The sequence below is a fragment of the Pollachius pollachius genome (assembly GCF_949987615.1).
Source record: "Pollachius pollachius genome assembly, chromosome: 8".
NCBI classification, from domain to species: Eukaryota; Metazoa; Chordata; class Actinopteri; order Gadiformes; family Gadidae; genus Pollachius; species Pollachius pollachius.
Genome location: NC_136941.1, coordinates 5755798 through 5781353, shown reverse-complemented (window position 1 = coordinate 5781353; position 25556 = coordinate 5755798). Strand labels below are relative to the sequence as shown.

Below are 25556 nucleotides of genomic sequence, written 5' to 3'. Positions count from 1 at the left end.
TGAAACACAAAACATTATTATAGTTCTTTCACAGGCCCCCAGACACTATACATATATTGTTGACATAACCAGCGTGTATAGGCTACTCAAGAGAAACTAAAGGCAATGCAAGACACTAGATAAGATAACGATGTTCTTTGTGGCATTCTCCAGGATGTAGGATTCCAGGTGGAAGACGCTTGTGTGTTACGAACCATAGAATAGCCTAGAAGCAGCAGGGTCACAAGACGGTATCATACAATCCATGGACCTTGATTAATACATCAAACAATTATGTACTGACAGCTACCTGCCCATGCATGACTGCATTGTTGTTGATGGTTAATGAGTGATTTTGGACGGGCCTTGCACCCAATGCAGTGGGGATGCTTGGTTGGGTTAGCAGTTCAACACACACACACACACACACACACACACACACACACATATATATATATATATATATATATATATATATATGCTGTATTGCTACCTTTAGTTAACGATGATAAGGCTGTTACTTTATTCCTTCTTGCCTTTTGTGTCCACAGGAGAACATCTTACCTAGAATAGGCACTGACTGCAGAGACGAGATTGATGAAAAATCGGTTATTTCAGTGGCTTACAAATGACTCCGTTTAGTGTTGAAGAAAAAGTCTTGGTTGGAAGGCGAGAAAAAAATATATTTTTCATTTTTCTTCTGATGGCTGACGGCACCAAAACATGTTGTCCGTGTTTTGTGCGACTATTTAACTCTTTTTGTGCGACTCCGTAACTCTACACTATTTCTGCAACTATTGCTGACACGTAACCGTGAAGTCCACACCAGAGGGATATTTATGTCAGGGCAAAGTGCAAAAGATGTCTAGTGAATCAATGCGGTTCCAGTGTTCCGTATAATGGCTTACCTATACATAATGCAAACTAATCCCATGGTGTGTCATTGTTATCGCTAAGGTTTTAGTAGTTTGACACTGGAGGACCTCAGGGTAGAAACACCTTTTTGAAGGATGTGTGTTTTGCTTTGTGTTGAGCGTTTATAGGTCTCGAGCACACAAGTGAATGTGGTCCCTCCCTAGGCTGAGACCTGTCTGCTTATCTCAGGCTTCCTGAAAATGTCCACTTTTATTTGGACACCTATAGAAAAAAAAAAAAAAAGAAGATTTTTGAAAGTAGACTTTCCGACTAAGACTATATATATTTTGTACTTATACGTGCAGATACAATCATATGACTACATTAAGATTGTGCTGAAGTTGCTCAGGCAAAATGTGATGAATTATTCCACTGCTAGTTTCAAACCACTATGCTAAAAAAGCTAGCTAAACAATACCGGACAGAGGTGGGGTGGATTGTAACAAATTTGTGTTACAACCATTGCAATACATTCAACCACCAACACTTTCTAAATCTGAATAATTTTACAGAATGCCGAGTGCCTAATTAAGTGGCCTATCTGGCCCCATCGAGCCGGACCTTTTCCATTGGCCCCGAGATTCGATTATCCTATGTTCATCAGAGGTACAAGTACAGGTAAAATGGCTTACAATGTGTTGGGTGAACTGATTTTGGTTTATAATTCGATTTCTATCGTTTTTAATTAATTAGATGGCAATTGCTTTCCGAAATAAAATGCAATACATCCTTCGACCAGCCGGGGGTGACAATACCTGCATGAGAGGCCTTTTCAGAGAGTTCATAAATGAGTGCAAGACCATTGGGGCGCAATGATACCGGAATTAGGGAGGTCGAGGTAAAACTAACACTTAACATAATATTCATCATTATACGGGGAATGGATAACTATTATATATTAAAAATAATGAATAATCATCATATATTGTAATTAACTATGATTAGATAAGAATAACGATTAATTCATATAAATCAGCAATTGGGAAGTCCCACTTTACCTAAACGCGGAGGTTTTGCGAGAACTGCTGTATTTCACCAAGCGTGAATTATAGCCGGAGCTTGATATAAACTCACGTTTCGGATTTGGACGCACACGGAGAATTATGACAATGATCAGGTGATTATGTGGTCCGAGGGGTTGTGAGAATTGCCGTGCAGGTGTATATAGGCTTTATAGCCATCAATTCATTTCTGTAAGTGAGACAATCAGGGGTATCTGACACACTCACCGATAGGCACACTCTGACTAATTGTTTAGTCAAAGTATTATGACAGTTTTGATTTTCAAGGTAGCCTACTTTGAAACATAATGTGAGCCTAATTTAAGAGCATGCAAGACTCTTTACGCACACATTATAATTTAGATAATATAGGTTCCACATTCCATCGTCGTAAATGAAATGGCTATTAATCTGGTAATTCCTTATAAATATGAAGCATTCCATGATCAATACAGAAAGTCAATAGGCCTGTAGCTCCCTGCTTAAGACATTCTTACTGCAGTAGCCTACTCTCTGATCGTTGATAAAACCATTCACCTGATAGTCAGTTGCGTGTGAAAGGTTCAGAGTGTGGAAATCGTGATTTGATAAAAGAAGCGATTTCTCACGTTGACAACGCAACGGCGTGTCATTTATTGTTGCTCACCAAACCGGAATAAACAAACCGCGCCGTTGTCATCGCAACCAAAACAGGTCCGCTTCCTTAAAGAGACAGCGTCCCTTATATTGGAACACAATAACATGTCGTGCAGAACGCACGACTGATGATAAGCATAACAAGGATAATAAGGGAATATATATCAAGGGAAATAAATGTAACACACAGTATGGGGAATTGTTTCCATAATGTCCACTACATACGTCCCCCAAGAATTCACCATAACAAAAACAATCCAAAGTCAGCGAGGAGGAGGGCGAACAATTCGGCCACAACGACTCCTCTGCACTTGGGCGTGGGTCGAGGCCCCTGCGCACGGCGGCGGCGCCTCTGAGGCATTGGGGCGGGAGGGAGAATGGCGGTGTGAGGAAAACCTAGGCTCCACCCTCAGGGACTTGGGCCGCACCGGAGGGCGCCCACGCTTTGGAGGCTGGGCAAGCCCAACAGGCTTGTCCACATCCAGATGAGCTGGCTTAAGGCGGTCCACAGAAATGCGCTCTGCCCTACCGCCAATGTCCACCACAAAGTGCTTTACCCCCGTCTCCAAAACACGGAACGGGCCGTCGTAAGGAGGCTGCAGCGGCCCCCGGTGTGCGTCATGACGGATGAAGACGTACTCCGCTGACGAAAGACGTGGGGGCGTGTAGGATTGTGGGAGGCTGTGGCGTGAAGTAGGCACAGGCGCGAAAAGCCTAGCCCTATCCTGAAGCACTGTCCGCTGATGGGCTGAGGACCAGGGAATTGTAGAGTCAGGAACGAAATCCCCTGGAACCCGCAATGGCTGGCCATACACCAGCTCCGCTGATGAGGACTGTAGGTCCTCCTTAGGGGCAGTCCTCAGGCCCAGCATGACCCAAGGGAGCCTGTCAACCCAGCCACTGTCCTTGAGGCTGGCTCGAAGAGAGGCCTTCATAGCACGATGAAAACGCTCGCAAAGTCCGTTAGCCTGGGGGTGATATGCAGTGGTGCGGTGAAGTTTCACACCCAGGCTGTCCGCAATGGCGTTCCAGAGCTCAGAGGTAAACTGTGAGCCCCGGTCCGAAGACAAGTCAGATGGGGTGCCAAACCGGGCAACCCAGGTACCGATGAACGCCCGCGCCATCTCAGCAGTCGTCCCTGATGTCAATGGGACAGCCTCCGGCCATCGAGTGGTCCTATCCACCATGGTGAGGAGGTAAGTGAAACCCAGGGAGGAAGGAAAAGGACCCACGAGATCCACGTTGACGTGGTCGAATCTTCGCTCCGGCACCGGGAAATGCGCCAGCGGAGCCTTGGTGTGGCGGTGAATTTTTGATCGCTGACACTCCACACAAGAGTCTGCCCAGTCACGCACATCCTTCTTGAGGCCATGCCAGACAAACTTGGCCGCCACCAACCTCTGAGATGGTTTCCTACCCGGGTGGGAAAGGCTGTGCACAGCGTCAAAAACACGTCGTCTCCATGCCGAGGGAACGACGGGCCGTGGCTGTCCAGTGGAGACGTCACAAAGCAGCATGGTGCCGCCATTGCCAAAAGCGATCTCCGACAACTGCAGTCCAGTGGCAGCAGTCTTGAGTGCCTGTACATCCAGGTCCGTGGCCTGATCGGCTGCCATGTGGGCGTAGTCAAGCCCCAGGTGGACGGCCCCCACAGCGGTGCGAGGGAGGCAGTCTGCGACAAGGTTGGCTTTGCCTGCAACGTGTTGAACGTCTGTGGTGAACTCTGAGATGTAAGAGAGTTGTCGCTGTTGGCGGGCAGACCACGGCTCAGACACCTTAGCCATGGCGAACGTTAGGGGTTTGTGGTCGACAAAAGCTGTAAACTGTCGACCCTCTAGCAGTGAACGGAAATGTCGGATGGCAAGGTGAAGTGCAAGCAGCTCCCGGTCAAACGTGCTGTACTTGCGTTCAGGCAGGCGTAGCTGGCGGCTAAAGAAAGCAAGCGGTTGCCAGGCACCATCCACCCACTGCTCGTGCACACCGCCCACTGCATAGTCCGAAGCGTCTGTTTTGATGGCAATGGGCGCATCAGGTGATGGGTGTGCCAGCATCGTCGCTTTGGCCAACGCGGCCTTTGCATCCATGAACGCTTTGTCTCTCTCCGAGGACCAATCCACCAGATGTTTTGGTATTTTCCCCCTCAAGGCCTCATGCAGGGGGCACATGATTGCAGCAGCTCTGGGAATGAAGCGGTGGTAAAAGTTCACCATTCCCAGGAACTCCTGCAGGGACCTCACTGTGACGGGCCGTGGGAAGTTCGAGATCGCGTCAACCTTAGATGGGAGTGGCACGGCCCCACCCTTGGTGACTCGATGTCCCAGGAAGTCGATGGTGGTCAACCCAAACTGGCACTTAGCTGGGTTGATGATAAGTCCGTGCTGGCTGAGACGCTCGAAGAGGATCCGCAGGTGGGCCAGGTGTTCGGTTTTGGAGGTACTGGCCACGAGGATGTCGTCCAGGTACACAAACAGGAAAGGCAGATCACGTAGTACAGAGTCCATGAGGCGCTGGAATGACTGGGCGGCGTTTTTCAGGCGAAAGGCATCCTCAAGAACTCAAACAGTCCAAAAGGGGTGATCACTGCTGTTTTGGGCACATCGAGCTGTTGGACAGGAACCTGGTGGTATCCACGGACGAGGTCCACCTTCGAAAAAAGAACTTTGCCAGCCAGGTGTGCTGAAAAATCCTGGATATGAGGCACTGGATAGCGATCTGGCGTTGTAGCGTCGTTAAGCCTGCGGTAATCGCCGCAGGGGCGCCACCCGCCGGCGGGCTTTGGAACCATGTGGAGAGGCGAAGCCCACGGGCTGCTGGAGCGGCGGATGATGCCAAGGCGTTCCATGCTGTCAAACTCAGCCCTGGCAATGGCCAGCTTGGCTGGGTCTAGTCGTCGTGCCCGGGCGTAGACAGGCGGGCCATTGGTAGCGATGTGGTGCTCCACTCCATGCTTGGCCGTAGATGAAGAAAAGGTGGGCCGTGTGAGCACTGGAAACTCTGCGAGCAGGCGATGAAACTCGTCGGCCTGCGAGAGCACGCTAGACAGTCTGATGGAGTCCAAACCACTGAGAGCGCAGGTGTATGAAGAAAACGTGGTGGCGTCAATCAAACGACGGTTTTTGACATCCACCAGCAGCCCATAAGCGCATAGAAAGTCCGCACCCAGGAGGGGGACAGCCACTTTGGCTGTGATAAAGTCCCAGCTAAACCGCTGACCGCCAAAACATAGTGCAACGTGTCGAGTGCCATAAGTGCGTATGGGGCTACCATTAGCAGCCTCCAGGGGGGGGCCAAATCCATCCGCCAGGATGTCCAGTGGTAATGCAGGCAGAATGCTCCTCTGTGCGCCGGTGTCACACAGGAAACGGCGCCCGGAGATGGTGTCCTGGATGAACAGCAGCCTGCCAGTGCGGCCGACACTCAAAGCCACTACTGAGCGCCGGCCCTGGCGTTTCCCGTCCCCCTGAAGCTGCAAGGTGGTAGGCATTTCTTGGCCCTGGAGCCGAATTTAGCGTGGTAAAAACACAGGCTTGTGTCAGAACGTTGCCGGTGCGAAACTGTAGCCACTGCAGTGAGCGCTGAGTCACCAGGGAGCGGGGCGGCGGTGTGATGGACTTTTGTGTGATGGGCCGGATTGGTTGCAATGGCGTACGCAGGATGGAGCGCAGCAGCAGTCATGCCAGGGTGTTGAACAGCCAGAAAAAACCTGTCAGCCTCCTCTGCCAGCGCGCGGCAATCAGTGATGGCAGTGTTGGCCAAAGCAGCCCGTACCTGAGATGGGAGTTGACGCAGGAAGAGCTGGACGAAGAGGAAATCAGGTCTGTGCTCTCCAAGCAGATCGAACATCCTGTCCATAAGTTCAGACGGTTTGCTGTCGCCCAAGCCTTGCAGAGAAAATAGCCGGCTAGCCCTCTCAGCATCAGAAAGTTCAAAAGTCTTCAGCAGGTGAGCCTTGAGTGCTGTATACTTATTCTCTGCAGGGGGATGTTCCAGGAGACTAACCACTCTTGTTGCTGTTGAACTGCCGAGGGCCGACACTACATAGTAATATTTGGTGGTGTGCGCGGTAATTTCACGCAACGCGAACTGTGCCTCAGTCTGCGCGAACCAAGCAGAAGCCGACGACTCCCAGAACTCCGGGAGTTTCAATGAAACAGCATTCGTCGACATAGTTGTTCGGTGTGTCACTGGAATGCGTCCAGCAGACAAACGTCGGGGTCACCAGTGTGGAAATCGTGATTTGATAAAAGAAGCGATTTCTCACGTTGACAACGCAACGGCGTGTCATTTATTGTTGCTCACCAAACCGGAATAAACAAACCGCGCCGTTGTCATCGCAACCAAAACAGGTCCGCTTCCTTAAAGAGACAGCGTCCCTTATATTGGAACACAATAACATGTCGTGCAGAACGCACGACTGATGATAAGCATAACAAGGATAATAAGGGAATATATATCAAGGGAAATAAATGTAACACACAGTATGGGGAATTGTTTCCATAATGTCCACTACAAGAGATAGTTTTTCAGAGCATAGGTTCGGAGTCGGAGCCGACTGATGCGCGTTTGAAAGTTTGGATGACAATCAAGGTAAGCCAATAAATAACCTTACATCTTGAATATCTATTGTCTAATAAGAATGTGTGCATTGTCACTACTGAGCCTAGCCTTGCCTAATCTAATTGTGTGCCGAAACAATAGGACTTCAACTATAGTTGCACACGTTGTCTGAAGTGCGTTATTGGCTAGCAGGGAGCAGGAAACAATTTAATAACAATAATGTGTCCCTTTTGTTTTTAGATTTTTTGTTTTGATGTTGTTTTTTAATCGCCTATTTTATTAGTTTTTTTCAAAATGTACAGACTCTTACTCCAGCCAAAGTCCTAAAGTTGGCAACCGTAACGTAACATTTCTTACACGTTGTACGTAAGCCCCTTTCAATTTCCTGATGATATGCCATTTCCTGATGATATGTGTGTCGAGCGCTCAGACGCTTTTTTGAGAAAACGACCTTATTTCCTCTTCCATTTCCTCTTCTAACCTATTCGGATAAAGAGTGGAAAAGAGACATAATTCCTACACAAAGGCAAACATTATTCAAACAAAACACGGTTTGTAACCAATTTATCCTTTCGGAAATTAAATAGGCTAAGAATCAAACGACGACGAAAACGAAATGCTCGCTTCTCTATTATGCCTCGTAACAGGGGGCCTTTGGAAAGGAGTATGGCGATAAGGCGTCACTTTCAGCCTACATTGTTTGGGGAGAACGCTATAAATTTTGTAAGGTTGATTAAGCCTAAATTAACAGAAAATAAATGTCCTTAATTTCTCCATGTGAGAAAGAAAAGGTCCCCGCGCCCGACTTAAAGGAGTGTTTTCTCTTATGTCTTTTGTTACAATTTCGAGAGTGACTGGAAAAGTCAAACTGCATCTTAATGCGAGTAAAATAGGCCTAACTCAATAAAAATAAGAAAATACCTCAAATACCGATAGCAGCGCCGTGTACGTCGGAGCTTGTCGTTGCTGTAAAATGTCATCCCCTGTGCCCATTTAATATGGGCACCAAAAAAATATATATATAAAAAAATAAAAAATAAAATTATACTGTCTTGTTCACTGTTTATGCATCAACCTAGTTGCGGAAGGTGAGAAAATACATAGTTGTGAAAAAAACCTAACCAAGTAGTTCTGTGGCCTTTACCTAACCAAGATGTTGCGTTGCCTAAACCTAACCAATAGGTTGTGTTGCTTAAATCTAACCAAGTACTGTAGTTATGTTGGAAAAGTCTAACCAAGCTATGATACTGAACATAATTAGCCTAAAATCACACAGGACACAAACCCCTTTCTCCTAGGTGAAACTCTTGTGTTGGACCCATTCATCCAACACTACCTCCTCCCTTCATTAACTTAAAAATATCCTTTCATAATACTAATTATATCCTGTTCTTTAAACAAGGGGTACCTGAGAAAAGTAATTTTCAGGCTAAACCAATCAGAGGCAGAGTAGGGGCAGAGGCAACTGTTTCTCTCTCTCACACACACACACACACACACACACACACACACACACACACACACACACACACACACACACACACCATTCTCGGGGGGGAATGCATATAGGAGACCCTGTCTTTGCCTTCTCTCTAGGCAAAGTTGTCTACAATGAAGTGAATGAATGCAGGTTTGGTTCACCTATAGGGTGTCGAATTGAGTGGCATCTAGTGGAACGGACTTGGCAGAAATTTCATCTAAAATTCAACAGTATGTTTTGAATTGTGTATAATAATGTTGCTTCGGTAGCCCAGACCGGACAGAATAGTAGAAACACCTTTTTGAAGGATGTGTATTTATGCAAATTTTTAGTAGGCCTACCGTTGATGTAAGGCTAGACGATGGATCAATATTAACATATATCGTGATAAAATCTGCCGCAATAATGGTAATATGTTTTCAATATGGAAACTCACAACTCAAGATGACCACCTGCGTGGAGTAGCGTACCACTTCTCAAAATAAAATGATGATTGGACCTTTTATAGCCTCAATGAGATTGTATACAAAAACATGTAGAGGTTGACAGAAAAATGTGTAAGTAACAAACCTGGCAAACTCATTTAAACTTGACTGGTTAAAATCCTAAAATGACCATGATATGAAATCAGAGATTAAAAAAACATGCTAAGACGAAATACCGCCTCTTCAACAACAACGGTACGGCCATGTTACAGAGCTGCAGCTGTGGAAGCAAGCAAACAAACTCGATCAACTGAGTTTGTACTAGATTCTCTTGACCATACAAGCCTTTCCAGTCGGGGGGGAGGGGACTGGCGCAGACTCCAACATTGTGCATTTGGACTGCAGTAACCATTTTAAACACTCAGGGTCAACGTCATACTTTGCGCATTTTAACTTTTCACTTGTATATAATGTATAGTTTCAATAATGTAACATGTAGGCCTACTTAGTGTCTTCAACTGCCAGCAATGTTGATATTTAGGTAATTAATTGCTACTACTCAGGTTGAGTATAGAGATTTGCAGTATTTATTTTTGTAGCGTTTACTCTGATGTCAATTTTATTAGCTTCTTAGTCTTCTGTTTGATATCTCCACAGATATTTCCAGTATCCGCCACACAATGATGCCTTGATGGTGGGAGCTTCTGGAATAAAGATTGGACAGCCTTGTCCAATCACCTTGGTACATTTAGTTTGGCAGATTTTTATTGCAGGTACTATTGTATCAGCAAATTGTCCTCCGAATGAATACCGACATGGAATTGAGTGTTGCTCTGAATGTCCATCTGGTGAGACTGAAATACCGAAAATATTGATAATTTAGAAAATCTGAATTTAATTATTTTGGCAAAACATTTCTGGTCCAATTCCATCCATTTTCTGTCCAACAGGAAAGCGTGTGTCTGAGGACTGTAGCGAGGATAAAGTGACTGCCTGTGAGCCGTGCAGTGAAGGTACTTTCCACAATGGCTATAATAAGCGTAAAGAATGTGATCCCTGTGCAGACTGTCCTCCAGGTAAATTCACCTGTCTTTAACAAATAAGAATTCAACAACTCCTCAGAAAACTTTTGTGTTCCATCGGGTTTCTCTGTAACGGCATTGTGATTGGATGGTCTAGGTTTGAAGGTTAAGAAGCAGTGTACAGCCACATCAGATACTCTGTGTGAGCTACTGGATGGATACTTCTGTAAGGACTCCAAGATGGGTGGATGTATGGCAGCACAGAGACACAAGGATTGCAGTCCTGGTCAATACATCAGCCAAAGAGGTTGATGTCCTATTGTGTATGCATTTGGTTGTCTATGCATGCATTAGGTCCGAGCAGCTCACGCATCTCCACGTGCATGAGCTGCTCGGACCTCCCCGTGGGTTTATTTCTCTGGCGATAACTTAGAGGCTCCCACACGCTCTCTCTGCTGCCGTCGCTCCAGCGCAACACACACACACCCACGCACGCACGCACGCCACACCGCGCAACTAATTCCGCCGCTAATAACAACTGATGGCGTGGACTCTTGAGAATCAAGGTCGTCACTCGCCTCTGATAGATTGAAGTCTTTGGAGACTTACGCTTCAGACGCACACGCACTCTCACACAAACAGACAGGCAGACAGACAGACAGACAGACAGACACACACACACACACACACACTAACACACACACACACACACACACACACACACACGACGACGTAATTGACGACTGGACCTTCGCGGTCGCGGTAAACCTTTCCATGGTAACAGCCTACCAATCAAAGACTTTGCGCATCACTTTAGGGATGTGGGTAGTTTAGGGCTTTTAAATTAAATCTCGAATAAAACATGTTTTTCTAAAATCGTATAACTTGTGGCTTCTACAGAAGCATATGAGAATACGAATGTGACTTTCACTTCCTAACCCACGCTGTTTAGCTTTTGCGCACTAGAATACCAGTATGAGAGAACACTTCTGCATACTACACATAAATAAAAAAACGCTTAACATAATATTCATCATGATACAAGGGTATTTATAAGAGTAATTATTATATATTAAAATTAATTAATAATGACATACATTATATATAAATAATAAATAAATGATATAAATCACGTGCACAGTCCCAGGTACAAACTGAAACCTCTTGCTCATACCGAAACTAATTTGTTCACAACCGCTCCAAATGCTTCGCAAAGGACTTCGTTTCTTTGAGGTAAGATATTGTACTTCACTGATTGATCTGCAGTTTGGTTGTAAAAATAAATATTTATATTTATAAATATTTGGCTTATGAAACTGAAATATGCATGAATTCACAAGCTACAAAATCAATGGAGAAACAAGCTACGCTATCATATCAGGGTTGCATCAGCCCATAATAATCAGTATATACAGGTATATCTATGGCATCTGCCACGATTGTGTGTATGTGCCATTGCTTCATGTCCATAAACTATCTAAAGTAACATTAATCAAAATGTTCCAACATAGATGAGCATGTCATGGAACCAGTGTTTGTAATAACTGTTTTAAAGAACGGCATTAGGTAACGCCCTTATTTGTTCAGCAACTAATCTAACTAATTACTGTTTCCGTCGTTACAACGCCATTACCGTTACTGTAGCCTACTTGCGTTACTATGAATTGATTGAATAAACTAGGTAATCCGAACGCACCCCTGGCTCCAATCACAAACTGCTAGTGAGAAGGAGACCGGGTGGGTTAAAGGTCCCATGACATGCTATTTTATGGATGCTTTAATATAGGTATTAGTGGGCCACTAACACAATATTCAAAGACGTTCCCGAAATTCAGCCGTGGTGCAGAGCCAGTCGCGCATTGAGCTTCCCCCAAATGCGCTGTTTTGGTGTCTGTAGCTTTAATGCAAATGAGGAGGAGCGAGGCAGGTCAAGGAGGAGGGTGGGGGTGTGGCCCTGAGCAGCTTGCAGCCACGGCACCAAGCGCTCTGTTTACAGTGGTGTATGGCGAGGCGCACACAGCCTTTAGCCGTGTTCTGTTAATATTCTAGAACACACGGGAGACCTGGAGCTCTATATCTAAGTAATATATTATACATGGATATTTATATCGTATAATATATATTACCACAGCCAAAAGCTGTGTGAGCCCCCAGACGATATTATGAATCTCAAACGACCGTGTAGGGTTCTCAGACGTCTCTTGTTCTTCCACGTCCACATCAATCTGAAGTAGACTGAACCACGACATGGAGGAGAAAGGCAGTGGCGGCTCCTGACAAATTTCTCAGGGGGGGCAAAAGTTGTGATGATGGCTAAGATGACCCATTCAATGGGAAGAAGAGGAAATGACACACTGCTATTATTATGAACATAACTGTATTTGGCTGGCAATATGCAATCAATACAACTATTTACAATTCAACATTTGGAGAGTACAACATAACACATCTCACCATCTAAGAACACACTCACTCATCACTTGTATTGAAATTTAGCTCGCCTCTCTTTCAAGCAAGCAAAGCGATCAATCACCCTCTCGTTGAAATCAGGCATGTTCCTGACCAGCTCTCTCTCCATGGAAAGCATGCCCAATGCATTCAGACGTTCCTGTCCCATTGTATTTCTCAGGAATGTCTTGATCCTCTTTAAGGTGGAGAAACACCTCTCAGCTTCAGCTGTTGTCATCGGAGTGGTTATGAGGATGTTCAACAGCGCCACAGTCTCAGAGAAGGTTTCCTGGAGGTTGTAGCTCTGTATAACCTGGTACAGAGCCAGTGCACCGCAGCTGCCCCTGAAGTCTGGACTTTCATAGATGAGAGAAAGCTCAGTCCTGAGCCTCTCCTTGTGTAGCATGGGGTATGCCCTCACGGTGGTATTCAGAGCCTCTTCAGGGAATGTTGTCTGATGCCGGTCAAACAGCTCTGCCTCTAGCAGCACGGCACTCACAAGGTGGCTGGTGAAGGAGAACCTGGCTTTGGCATGGCCCAGGATTGTGTCACAGATCTGTTAAAATTATAAAAATGTATAGTCAGTAACACACAATTGTTAAAAAAAAAAAAAAAAAAACATTACTAGTGATGGCATGAATGTGGCCATGATCTACTGTATCTACTGTCTCACAGTTCCAAAGTATTTATTTTGTCATTCATGCAGACTTATTACTGTATCCTTGTGTGCGTATAATGGACAAGTAATGGGTGAGTAATTACTGAATCCAACTGTAAAAACAGAGGCTGTGACTTTATCACTTGGTTCCAACACTTGAGTATGCCTACATCATTGGTCAGTAATGAATGCAGATACCTCTTTTGACAGCCTCTGCTTCTCTTGTTCTCCCAAGGCTCTCCTTGATCTTGTGGTACCTGGGGCTTCTTGCTGCTGCTGTTGAGAGGAGCTTTGGTCCCTGAAGGGAGACAGATCAAAAGTGTTAGAATATGAATGAGACAGTATGTCAGTGTCATTATCAATAATTACTATCTTTAAAAAATATATATCTTACCTGATGGCCTGAATACTGCTGGTGAAGTTCTGCAGGGCACGTTTGATGAACACCACGTCAATGTCCCTCTTCTGCAGCTGTTGGTACATCATGTCAACATGAGGCATGATTTGATGAAACTGCTGCAGGAAAAAAACAAAATCTTCATCCTGCAGCATCCTCAGGAAGCCAGACGCCTCCCTCACCGTGGTGCTGTCAAAGGTGCTGTCTGACCTGATGGTCTCAAAACACTCTATGTTGGTTCTCATAGACAGTGCTCACGATCCTGCTGTTGAAGTTCCATCTTGTGGATGATGCTCTAGGCAGCCTTCGTGCAACAATCTGGTCGAGAAGGGCTGTGCGTTTGGGTGACCGGTTAAAAAAACTGGAAATCCCACCAAGGTCAGAGAAAAAAACTCTCACTGCTGAGATGTGTGAAGTGGCCTGCTGCATGATCAAATTCAGCTGGTGTGCGTAACAATGCAAATAATGGGCATTTTTGTACTCTTCTCGTACCTTTTGCTGCACACCAGCTCTCTCTCCTCTCATCACACTGGCACCGTCGTAGGCTTGCGCAATGAGTTTACACTTATCATCAGTGAAAACGCTGTTCAGTCTCTCCAAAATTGCATCGGCAATGGAGCTGGCCGTTGCTGACAAGATGGGGACAAATTCAAAGAACCGTTCTTGCACAGCGTGTTTTCCATCTACGTATCTCAGCACCAGCACCAACTGAGTCCGTGTAGAGACGTCAGTGGTTTCATCGGCTTGGATTGCCACGAATCTTGCTGATCTCACCTCCTCCACGATACGCTGTCTGATGACAGATGCCATGCAATCCAGCAGCTCATTCTGCGCCGTCTTTGATGTGCCCTTAAAGACTGTGGCCGTTCTTAAGTGCTCCTCAAACACCTCGTCCAGCGACGCCACTAAATCAACCAGTCCACGAAAAATCCCCGGGTTGCTGGACCCCTCACTCTCATCCTTGCCTCGCAGAGCTAACTCAAACACGCCACAGAATTTCACACAGTCGATAAGGCGGCCTAGGATGTGCCGGTTCTTGCTCACCTCATCTTTGTGACGGCGCACGGCTATCCTGTAGCTCTCATCCAGCTGTGTGGCAATGTTCACTCTCCCAAATGCCGACAGTTTTAGGCAGCTGCCCATATGCATCTTCGATGCTTCGTGTTTCTTCACCTTTTCTGAGAGGTGGTGCATATCAGTAAAACCCGTCTTTGTCCAGGCGGTGTCAGTGTTTGCATCCGTTAGCACACAGGGGTAGCAAAACAGAGCGTTAGCCACTTCACAACCTGCTAGCCATGTTTTCCGCTCGTACCAGCTCCGGGAAAATACACGACTGTATGTTTTCCCCGCTTTTGTTGACACCTGCTTTATGTTTAAATTTGGTCTGGGTGGTCCCAATTCTTTAACAGCCAATTTATCCGCATTGCTTCGACGACTGAACGGTAATTCCCTCAGGGAAACGATGGAGTTGCAGTTGCCAGCCATGATGATTCAGCGGTCTCCGCCGGACGCGCACGCTGTACGTCCGAGCACGCATCAGTGCGTATGACGAATTCACGTTAGGGCAAGCCCCCCCGGAGCCCATAGAAATGCATTGTATCGGTCCAATTTTGAGTCTCAACATGTAAGTCTATGAGAGCGCCTGGGGCTATTTTCAATCTGACTGATATCGCCCCAAGGGGGCGGGGCTACTGGTTGGACAGTGACATCCAGGCTGCTGATTGTCGCAGCGATATTCAGGCTGCTGTTTGGACTATACTATTAAGACTTAGACCGGCAAAATAAACTCTTTTCGCTCTCTTTTTTTCCGTTTGGCTTAGGGAGGGCGGTGCACTATCGCCCACTATGGGCCAGCCGCCCCTGGAGAAAGGGATTGTTGACCGCGGTTGTCTCCCACCGGAGCCTTGCTGTTGAGGGACCACTGCCTCGGCAGCGGTCAGCGCTTAGGCACCACCGCCTCCTGCAGCGCCGAGGCGGTGGTCCCTCGGCAGCGGGAAGAGGGGCTCAAGTGGGAGACATTCGAGGCAAACAATCCCTTTCTCCTCCATGTCGTGGTTCATGTACTTCAGGGAGTCAAAGCCAAAGTTCCTTTCCCCCAATTCATTCTCAAACATGGCTGAGATAACCCCCACTACGAGTCTTGTTGTGGAAATACCAGAGACGAGAGTCCGGCGTGTTATGCGCCATAACACCAACAGCGTGTACAACACTGTGTACGGCACACACGTTACAGTCCTGGAGCTCTATATCTAAATAATATCATATAATACATATCTTTATCATATAATACATATTTTCACGGCCAAGCTGTGTACGCCTCCAGACGATATTATGAATCACAAACAACTTCGTCGGGTTCTCCGACGTCTCTGGTTCTTCCACTTCCACATCAATCTGAAGTAGTCTGAACCGCGCGCTGCCTGCTGCCGGGCGGTGGTGCTGCTTCGCGGTGGTGGTGCCTCGCGGCAACCGGCGGCAGGCAGCATGTCGCAGTTCATACTTCAGGGAGTCAAAGCCAAAGTTCCTATCCCCCAATTCCTTCTCAACCATGACTGAGATAACCCCCACAACAGTCTTGTTGTGGAAATACAAGAGACGTCAAAGAACCATCATGTTATGCGGCATAACATCAACAGCAAAAACTGTGTAATCACACACACACACACACACACACACACACGTGGCGCTCGCACGGTCGTGTCTCATTGGCGGGCCAAATTCTCTGGGCGGGCCAGGGAGAGAAAGGGGAGGGGTTTAGATCCTTATGACGACATATGGGACCACATTCCAAATCAGAGCGCTTGAGCCTCTTCAAAGGTGAGCAGAACACCTACTGCTCGTTTTACACCGAACGCAAGTTTTAGCCACTGGGGGACCATAGGCAGGCTAGGGGAACTCATATTTATGTTAGAAAACCTCATAAAGTGAGATTTTCATGCCATGGGACCTTTAACAACGAGATAAGCGATTATGATTGGCTAAGGCAGAGTCATGTTTCATGGTAGCCAATCGGAGCCAGTGTTTTTACACACAAGCCAGGACACGTGCGCCACATACACGGGCACACACACACGCACATACACGCACACACACACGCACACACACACGCACACACCAAACAGATTAGATGAAGCAGCAGAAATGGCGAGTCGGGAGCAATCCGATGAAAAGTTGACATTTTCTGTAGTATTCGGCAGGTGTTCAGCCTGCACAGCCTTTGCAACCAAGCAAATTAAAATTCAGTTGAAAGTATATCAGGGCCTTGAATGGGCAGTTCAACCATTTTGCGTCAGTCGCCCACTAGCGGCCCAGTCGGGTTTTCAACGTCTATTTTTTTTTTGTCCCATGGCATGACAATCTCACTTTATGAGGTTTTCTAACATAAATATGAGTTCCCCTAGCCTGCCTATGGTCCCCCAGTGGCTAAAACTTGCGTTCGGTGTAAAACGAGCACTAGGTGTTCTGCTCGCCTTTGAAGAAAACGGAGGCTCAAGTGCACTGATTTGAAATGTGGTCCCATATGTCGTCATAAAGGATCTAAGCTCCTCCCCTTTCTCTGCCTTGCCCGCCCAGAGAATTTGGCCCACCAATGAGACACGACCGTGCGAGCGCCACTTGTGTGTGTGTGTGATTACACACACTGTAACGCAAGTGTTTGCTGTCGGTTCTTTGACGTCTCTTGTATTTCCACAATGAGACTGTAGTGGGGGGTTATCTCAGCCATGGTTGAGAAGGAATTGGGGGAAAGGAACTTTGGCTTTGACTCCCTGAAGTACATGAACTGCGACATGCCGCCTGCCGCCGGTTGCTGCGATGCGCCACCGCCGCGAAGCAGCACCGCCCGGCAGCGGGCAGCCGGCAGCAGGCGGCGCGTGGGTCCGTCTACTTCAGATTGATGTGGAAGTGGATGAACCAAAGACGTCGGAGAACCCGACGAAGTCGTTTGTGATTCATACTATGGTCTGGAGGCGCACACAGCTTTTGGCCGTGATAATATGTATTATATGATATAGATATCTATGTATTATGTGATATTATTTAGATATAGAGCTCCAGGACTGTAACGCAAGTGTTCACTTCCTTGTTATTTGGATAACCGTTCTGCCTTTGGTGTTATGGCGCATAACACGTCAGACTCTCGTCTCTTGTATTTCCACAACGAGACTCGTAGTGGGGGTTATCTCAGCCATGGTTGAGAATGAATTGGGGGATAGGAACTTTGGCTTTGACTCCCTCAAGAACATGAACCACGACATGGAGGAGAAGGGGATTGTTGGCCGCGAATGTCTCCCGCTTGAGCCCCGCTTCCCGCTGCCGAGGGACCGCTGCAGGAAGCGGAGGTGCCTAAGCGCTGCCCAGCAACAATCCCTTCCTCCTCCATGTCGCGGTTCAGTCTACTTCAGATTGATGTGGACGTGGAAGAACCAGGAACGTCGGAGAACCCAACGCGGTCGTTTGAGATTCATAATATCGGCTCACACAGCTTTTGGCCGTGATAATATATATTATATGATATAGATATTTATGTATAATATGATATTATTTAGATATAGAGCTCCAGGACTCCTGTGTGTTCTAGAATATTTACAGAACACGGCTAAAGGCTGTGTGTGCCTCGCCTTTGCAATACATCCACTGTAAACAGAATGCATGGTACCGTGGCTGCAAGCTGCTTAGGGCCACACCCCCACCCTCCTCCTTGACCCGCCTCTCTCCTCCTCATTTGCATTAAAGCTACAGACACCGAAACAGCGCATTTGGGGGAAGCTCAATGTGCGACTGATTCGGAGTGGCTGTAACTCTGCACCACGGCTGAATTTCGGGAACGTCTTTGAATACTGTGTTAGTGGCCCACTAATACCTATATTAAAGCATCCATAAAATAGCATGTCATGGGACCTTTAAAATAATAATGAATCTAATAAAAAAAATGTATGTTTTTCAACGTACATTTTTCTTGTTAAATTTCATTAAAATAATAAACCATAATTTATCAAATTAAAAAGTGATAATATTTAAAAATTATGAATAGTGGGGAATCCACAATAGGGGCTATTCCCCACTATTCACGGAGCCTGAGGCGAATAATCGTTTTAGTGTATACTACACGTGAACACTCCAAAAATAAACCAGATAACAGTTTTTGCCGGGATTTAGTTGTTTTTATAAGCGTGATGAGACATTTTGCAATGAAAACAATATCCCGAGTTTGAGATCTCAATCATGGGATATTGCCCAATATCCCGAGATAGCGAACCAATTAAATTGTGCCACCTTAGGAGGTTCACGTGTAGCATATGCTAAATATATTTATTATACGGCTCTTAATGCTGTGGAACGCTCCGTACACTTGCATGGGCCTTCCCGACTTCCGGCTGTGAATTATTTTTCGATAATTGACCGTTGCTAAGCATATAATGACCGCTGTCAAGGAAGGTGGATTTTTTGCCTCTGATTCACGTCTTTTGTATCACTCCGCAGTCCGGTAACTTATCAACTCCAGCGTATTCGGTTGCTAAGCGACGTTAACGTCTTTTGGCACTATATCTCTGCTGATCAACACTACGAATGGTAATTTTAAAAAGACACACAGTGTGAAGTTGGCAAGTAGCTGTGTAATAATCGGAAATGTAAATGACCTTATGTGTGAATGAGGCGTCATCCCGTGAGTGGGTGTGTTGATGATGCTTCGGTCTGCATGTCATTGAGTGGCACTTGAAATGATAATCAGCCTGTTGCCTTTTGTTAGCTTTTTTTTAAATTATTATTATTTATTATAACAGTTAGCAGAACATTATAGGGTCCGGGCCTTCCTAAATCCATCCCTGCCCTCGATCCAGGTTAAACAGCATAAACGCTCTCTTTCTCCGGTAACACAGTCGTTCGCGACGCCTTTCTTCTTTGTCGATTCTTCTATTTGTCTCTTACTCATGCTCCATATGATGCATCGTTGTAGCATCATTTAAGATGATCACGATAAGTTCTGCCCGTTTTGCATCCATGCTGTCTGTGGTCAAACCAAAACAAACTAGAGTGACAGCAGCCGTACTTATCCCGCCTCTTGCGAACAAAGACCCTACGTCATACCCCGTCCCTTGCAAGCCGATCCCCCTAAACCCCCCCATTGATTCTACTGATGTTGGAACAACATCGATGTCCGCATATAAAGCATCAAGTCTGAAACACGAATCTCTGGATGTGAAAATGCAGAGAAAATGCGGAGGACGTGTCTGAAAACGGCTTATATATGAGTGTGTGTGTGTGTGTGTGTGTGTGTGTGTGTGTGTGTGTGTGTGCATGCGTGCATATATACCAGTATGTATGTATATACAGGGTGCGATTTGCCGGTGGGGATGGTGGGGATTATCCCCCCCTCTGGTTTACACGTCCTACCCTCTGCTGAATTATTTTTATCCTCGCTGGGGATAAAAATTATCCCCCCCACCCAAAGTATTTTCCCCATTACATCGTAATAATTAACAACCAAAATACACAGGGTCCGTCTTCATTTTGAAATATTTTAAAATGTTTCTCAAAATTATCCCCCCCTCTGGTTTTTTCACAAATCGCACCCTGTGTATATATATATATATATATATATATATATATATATATATATATATATATATATATATATATATATATATATATGCACTAATAGACGGTAATATATAATAATAATACATATTTTTCAAATATTACTTAAACTGTCTGTATTTATATTCCTTTATTACCATTACACTATCATTGCTTCTACTAATACTTTGTATTTGTTTTTGTAGTGTTTAGTCTTTAACATCTAAATGTTGTTAGCTTGTAAGTCTTTTGTTTTTATTGCTTTCAGACATTTCCAGTCTTCCAGTTTTGTCCACCACACAACGTAGCTGACATAAAACTCAAAACACTTTGGTGACCGCAACTTCCTGATGATTCAAACTAGAATAAATACTGGACATCCTCGTCCAATTGTCTTTGTACATTTAGTTGGGCTAATATTCATTGCCATTACTAATGTATCAGCAAGATGTCCCTCGGATGAATATTCAATAATGCATCAGGAGTGTTGTCCTGTATGCCAACCGGGTAAGAGTGAAATACCACCAATATTTATTAATTTAAATATTTATATATATATATATGTTGATTTTGGCAAAACATATCCGGTCCAATTCTGTCCCACAGGCCAACATGTTTCTGAGGACTGTACTCTGAGAAAATTCACAGTGTGTCTGCCGTGCAGCGAAGGTACTTTCAACAGTGGCCCGAATGGGCTTAAACAATGCTTTCCTTGCACAGACTGTTCTCCAGGTATAGTCACCTTTTGTTTATAATTCATTATATTTCAACACCTCAGACAACTTTTGTGTTCCATCGGATTTCTCTGTAACTGCATTGCGATTGGCAGGTCTAGGTTTGAAGGTTAAGAAGCAGTGTACAACCACATCAGATGCTCTGTGTGAGCCACTGGATGGATACTTCTGTAAGGACTCCAAGAGGGGTCGATGTATGGCAGCTCAGAGACACAAGGATTGCAGTCCTGGTCAATACATCAGCCAAAGAGGTTGGTGTCCTTCTATGTTTGCATGAATATCCAAATTAAATCATTGTTAGAAAAGTCCTGTAAAGAGGCCAGTGCATCCACATGGCGATTCACTTTGAATGCATACAATGATACAAGTATACACACCCAACAAATTTCACAAAGACAGTAGAACTTTAATACTGCTATAATAGGGCTGAGTTTTCAAGGGAATTATGGCCAAGTTTTCCTTGCTTAAGCAAATCCTGCGGAGACCTGCTACCACCAAACATTTCCGAAATATCAAATATGTTTTGCCATGCCTGAATATTGGTTAGGTTTCAAGAAAGCGATGTTTATTGATACAGGAACAGCATCTCAGGACACAGTGTGCCTTAAGTGCAACCATGGAACATTCTCATATGGCAACTCAACATCTTGCCGGCCCCACACAATGTAAGTAGCTAATGTCCCAATGCAAAATATAAATGGACTATGTTTTAACAGCACTATATAGTCTTTGCTATATTGTTAATCAAAGACATTTTAGAATTACATTTTGAAACAGAATAATAAAAGCCTGACAATGAAAATGTTGAGTGGTTGAATAGAAAATAGAAGACTGTTGTGAGAAATGGGTGGTTTTGTCTTTATTTCAGATGTCAACATCTGGGACTGGAGCAGATGAAACCAGGAAGTGATTCAACAGATTTTGAATGTAGTTCATTCAAAGGCAGGGATACAAGTGTTTGGAAGGTATTATTATTCATAGTAGGAGGAACATTAATTCAGCTAGCGGCAATCTTCGTCTTGATGCTATGTCTATATATTTATATACAACGTTTACCATACGTTTAAGGCCCGAAGGCCTCTAGGTTAATGATTTTGTGTGAGGTGCATGAATGATTGCATTGGTGCTAGTTATCTAGGTCTTCACCACTTTTTTTTAAGTAAAGCTGAATGATAGTGGCTGCTGCCAGTCAGATTTGTGCTACATTTCATTGGAAAAAGCCTGGAGGAAGACTCAATTTTGGCCAGCCAATAGGGTTGGACTTGAGATGGGGCGGATTGGTCATGAAAAGTGTCAAAGGGCAACTCAATGGAGCTAGACTGAATTCAGCAATTCATTCGGTCAGACTTAATTGGTGCTGACAATTTTTTTACATTCTCAGGCCATAATTGCTGCCAGACCATGAATATGCCATATGCTCAGAGAATAAGGGAACAGGAAAGCATTGCATGCAATGATGGCAAATTTTTATGTAGAAGCACAATGTCGTTTTCCTATCATCTCAAAAACAAATGTCCCGTGCATCAATACTGCCACCAACAAGTCAGAATCAGGTACTAATCACTCCTCAGACTTTGAAACTGTACAGCCTTAAACATGTTCACTGGCACAAGCAGTGCAGTTGGTTCGATTTAAGTGCATATCCTGTCAATCCCAGGTACGTGATTGCAACAGTTCAAATGGCGTGGAAAGTAGGAGATTTTTTGGCGCCTTTGGTTTCAAAATCACGCTTTCTTCTGCTCCATTTTGCTCTTTTTACAACTCTCTAACCTTAACAGCTGCAGTACCAAATTGTATGGTGAACGGTAATCCCTAATAAGCTCTGATATGCACTTGCCAATACAGGAAAGTAAAGCTTTACAGCAGTATACTTCTATAAGTGGAGATACAAGTATGACACTTTGATGTTGTTACGCCAATGGGGCTTTTGAGGCGACTGCATTAAAGTGATGGTTTACTTATGTTTTTTTCAGCAGTAGAGATTTTTGGTTAAAACTTAATTGTGGTTGTGTTATTGTACTCTTATTTAAACATTATGAACCCGTTTTGAACCAAATATTGAACATCTATGCTGTGTCTGAAATCGCGCACTTCTATACTTACACTTACTTTTTTGAGTGCACTTTGCACAAAAACGGAGAGTGTGCCAAAATGCAGTGCACTGGACGTACCTCGGTGGCGCACTCAAAACAATCTAAAACTTGAGTGTGGACCGATGGACACTTTCCACCCTCAACGGCCGCCATCTTGTCTATGTAGCGGAGGGGGCGGGGATTTCAAATCTGAAATTGGAGGACATTGTAACAGTTGAAAAAAATATCTAAATATTTACAGTTTGAGTTGATTAGTACTAGCCTGGCTCCGCCCGCCTAAGTACTTCCGCTCAATTTGAATTTCCCTTCAGTACTAGGTTTGGGTCTGCGGTATGTTAGTGGGTTTTCTCCGTCTAAATTTTCTGTGTCCAATCAGCGAACAGAGGGAGTGGCTGAGATCAATGACGTTAAAGTCAGCTCTCGTTGACGGACATCTTCACTCGCAGTTATTGGTTTGTTTACAGCCTGCGTGCAATTTTATCCCCGGCCAAACGTTAGCGATTGGTTATGGCAGATCCAGAGTGGCACTGGGCAGATCCAATAGTTTTAAACTTCAACAGACACCCGCCTTCAAGTGAGTTAACGTTTGTCAATTGAGCAGGTCCAGACTCTCTGTACAAATGAAATGAAGTACGAAAGTCTGGTAGGACCAGGCTAGATTAGTACTATACAGCACTAAAATAAATACAGATAAAATTGCTAGAAATTGATTGATGGTAATTGAAATTGACAGCTATTAAAATGATGGGCGAATTATGGAAGTTATCAAGCAGAAAACAAATTCCACCGAAGAAGAACCGTCAAACTGCAAACTCATTTCCAGTAGGTGCGCGAAGGCTGTTTTGACAGTGCACTGTAGAAATGAGAGCACTGCGCCTATAAGTAAGTGTACTGTAGGGATAATGAACTGCACTCAATGTAAGTGCACTTACGTAAGTGCGCGATTTCAGACACAGCATTAGTTCTCAGTCAGTAATGTATGCTACTAACATAAAGATGTCACCACTTAAGGTGACAGAGTTTCAAGAGTCAGCGTAAAGAGCAGAAATATATATATATATTTATGGGTATGTATTATCAGAACAATTCACATAGTCATTACTTTCCTCTTATCAGTTTTACACAAGGTTGCATCTCCGTAGTTTGTTACATTAAAAACCAAAAAAGCGGGTCAAACTTAAATGTGCGCTTTATTACCTCAGGCCTATTTCTTTATACGCATTATTTTATTCATGCTTTATTGGTTATTCGTAGTTATATCAGTGTTTTATTGTTGATATAAAAAATAAAAAAGTTTATGTTGTGCTTGTGTGTGTCTCATTTTCCTCGGTTAATGGTAGCGCAGTGACTGAGAGCCAATTCAGCAAACTAAGTTTTAAGTTATGCGTTTTTATGCGAGTCTAGCAGAACTAAACAACATGAACATGTTTTTATTAACTTAATTTCAGAAGTCTAACTACTAAACCTTACATAAAAGAACTCGAGACCAGAGCCTAGCAAGAGCCCACACCAAACAATTAGCCCCGCTCTTGCTCTAGAATTAATAATGAATTAGACCTGAACAATATTTTTACACAGCCAATACAGCAAGCCCAAGTTCTGGTTGCCATAGCAGCAGAACAAACAAATTATTGTGGCGAGCAGCACAGGAAGGATGAGACGGAAGCCCAGGTTCAACCAATGATGCAGTGCCATGCCCCATACACCGGACGACTACGGACTGCCTTTATTCAACACCAACCTCGTATGCTGAACAACAGCACACCCAACAAACATTTTCGGTGACGTGGCGGCAACGATACACACACATGTTAACATTAAACAACACACAACTACACACAACCAATTAACACCCAAACCCTGTTAACCCCACTTAACCTAACAACTACAAGGACGACAAAGGCCCCTTTTGTCAAACAGACAACACTGATTCCCAGAATACCCTGGGCCCTGCGCGACCCCGTAGGAGTCGCCACACAGCCCCCACCTTAGGGGTCAGATGTCCCGACGACCCCAACACCCATCACATAGTCCAAAAATGCTCCGGTGGCCGGCGCCGGTGGCTGTCTAATTGGGGCGCAGTCTGGGACGCCCGTCCCCAGCAGTGGGCGGAATAGGCCCTCCTCTGCCGATCCCACGGGTCAGCAGTAGCCCTCGGGTGTGGTCGGGGACCACCGCCATCGGGGCCCCCACCAGTTCCTGCCGTAGGGGGGGGGGGCTGGAGCGCTGTTCGGGAACCCCATCCTCCGTTGCCCTCTGCCATCTGGCCCGTTCGACGGCCATGCCGGCTGGGATGGACTTATGTGTGTGTATTATCAGCTATCCGACCAGCAGTCCTTGACCCGCCGACACGGCTCCGGCTTGTGGTCCGGTGGCCTTGGTTTCCGGACCCGGTCCTTGTCCTGCCCGGACTGGAACGCCACTGGCGTTGTGCCACGGGAGAGGCACACCGCGTCCACCTGGGCACCACAGTGACGGCAGCAGTGCTTGGCCGGACCAGACTGGTCCTGGCCATCATCTTCCTTGGACGCCTGCAGGCCGGGTTGGTCGGATAGCTCCCGCTCCCCCTGTTCCCCCACGTCATGAGCCACATCGAGGGTCGGGGGCGTGGTGAGGCGGACGTGCTGCCCCAGCC

At 45.4% G+C, this 25556-nt stretch overlaps 1 protein-coding gene across 2 annotated transcripts; it reads left to right on the top strand.

Annotated features, from left to right (window-relative positions):
• Positions 1-10210: 10210 nt before the first annotated feature.
• LOC307079664 (tumor necrosis factor receptor superfamily member 14-like) lies at positions 10211-24224 on the top strand. Of its 2 annotated transcripts, none has more exons than XM_079742121.1 (6): positions 10211-10322; positions 20363-20601; positions 20701-20826; positions 20924-21079; positions 21406-21493; positions 21697-24224. In XM_079742121.1, exons 2-6 carry the CDS (start codon positions 20445-20447, stop codon positions 21893-21895), a joined length of 726 nt encoding a protein of 241 aa, XP_079598247.1. In that variant the 5' UTR covers positions 10211-10322; positions 20363-20444; the 3' UTR covers positions 21896-24224. The 2 variants fall into 2 exon arrangements, with proteins under 2 accessions (XP_079598247.1, XP_079598246.1); XM_079742120.1 differs by lacking the exon at positions 10211-10322 and adding an exon at positions 10398-11248.
• The last annotated feature ends 1332 nt before the right edge of the window (positions 24225-25556 follow it).

What these genes read in the sequence shown, in the direction of transcription:
- LOC307079664 (XM_079742121.1), top strand. Translation starts at nt 20,445, where the DNA reads ATGATTCAAACTAGAATAAATACTGGACATCCTCGTCCAATTGTCTTT. An exon ending in TTGCACAGACTGTTCTCCAG is followed by an intron (nt 20,827 to 20,923) that starts GTATAGTCACCT and finishes TGCGATTGGCAG; the next exon opens with GTCTAGGTTTGAAGGTTAAG. An exon ending in TCTTGCCGGCCCCACACAAT is followed by an intron (nt 21,494 to 21,696) that starts GTAAGTAGCTAA and finishes TCTTTATTTCAG; the next exon opens with ATGTCAACATCTGGGACTGG.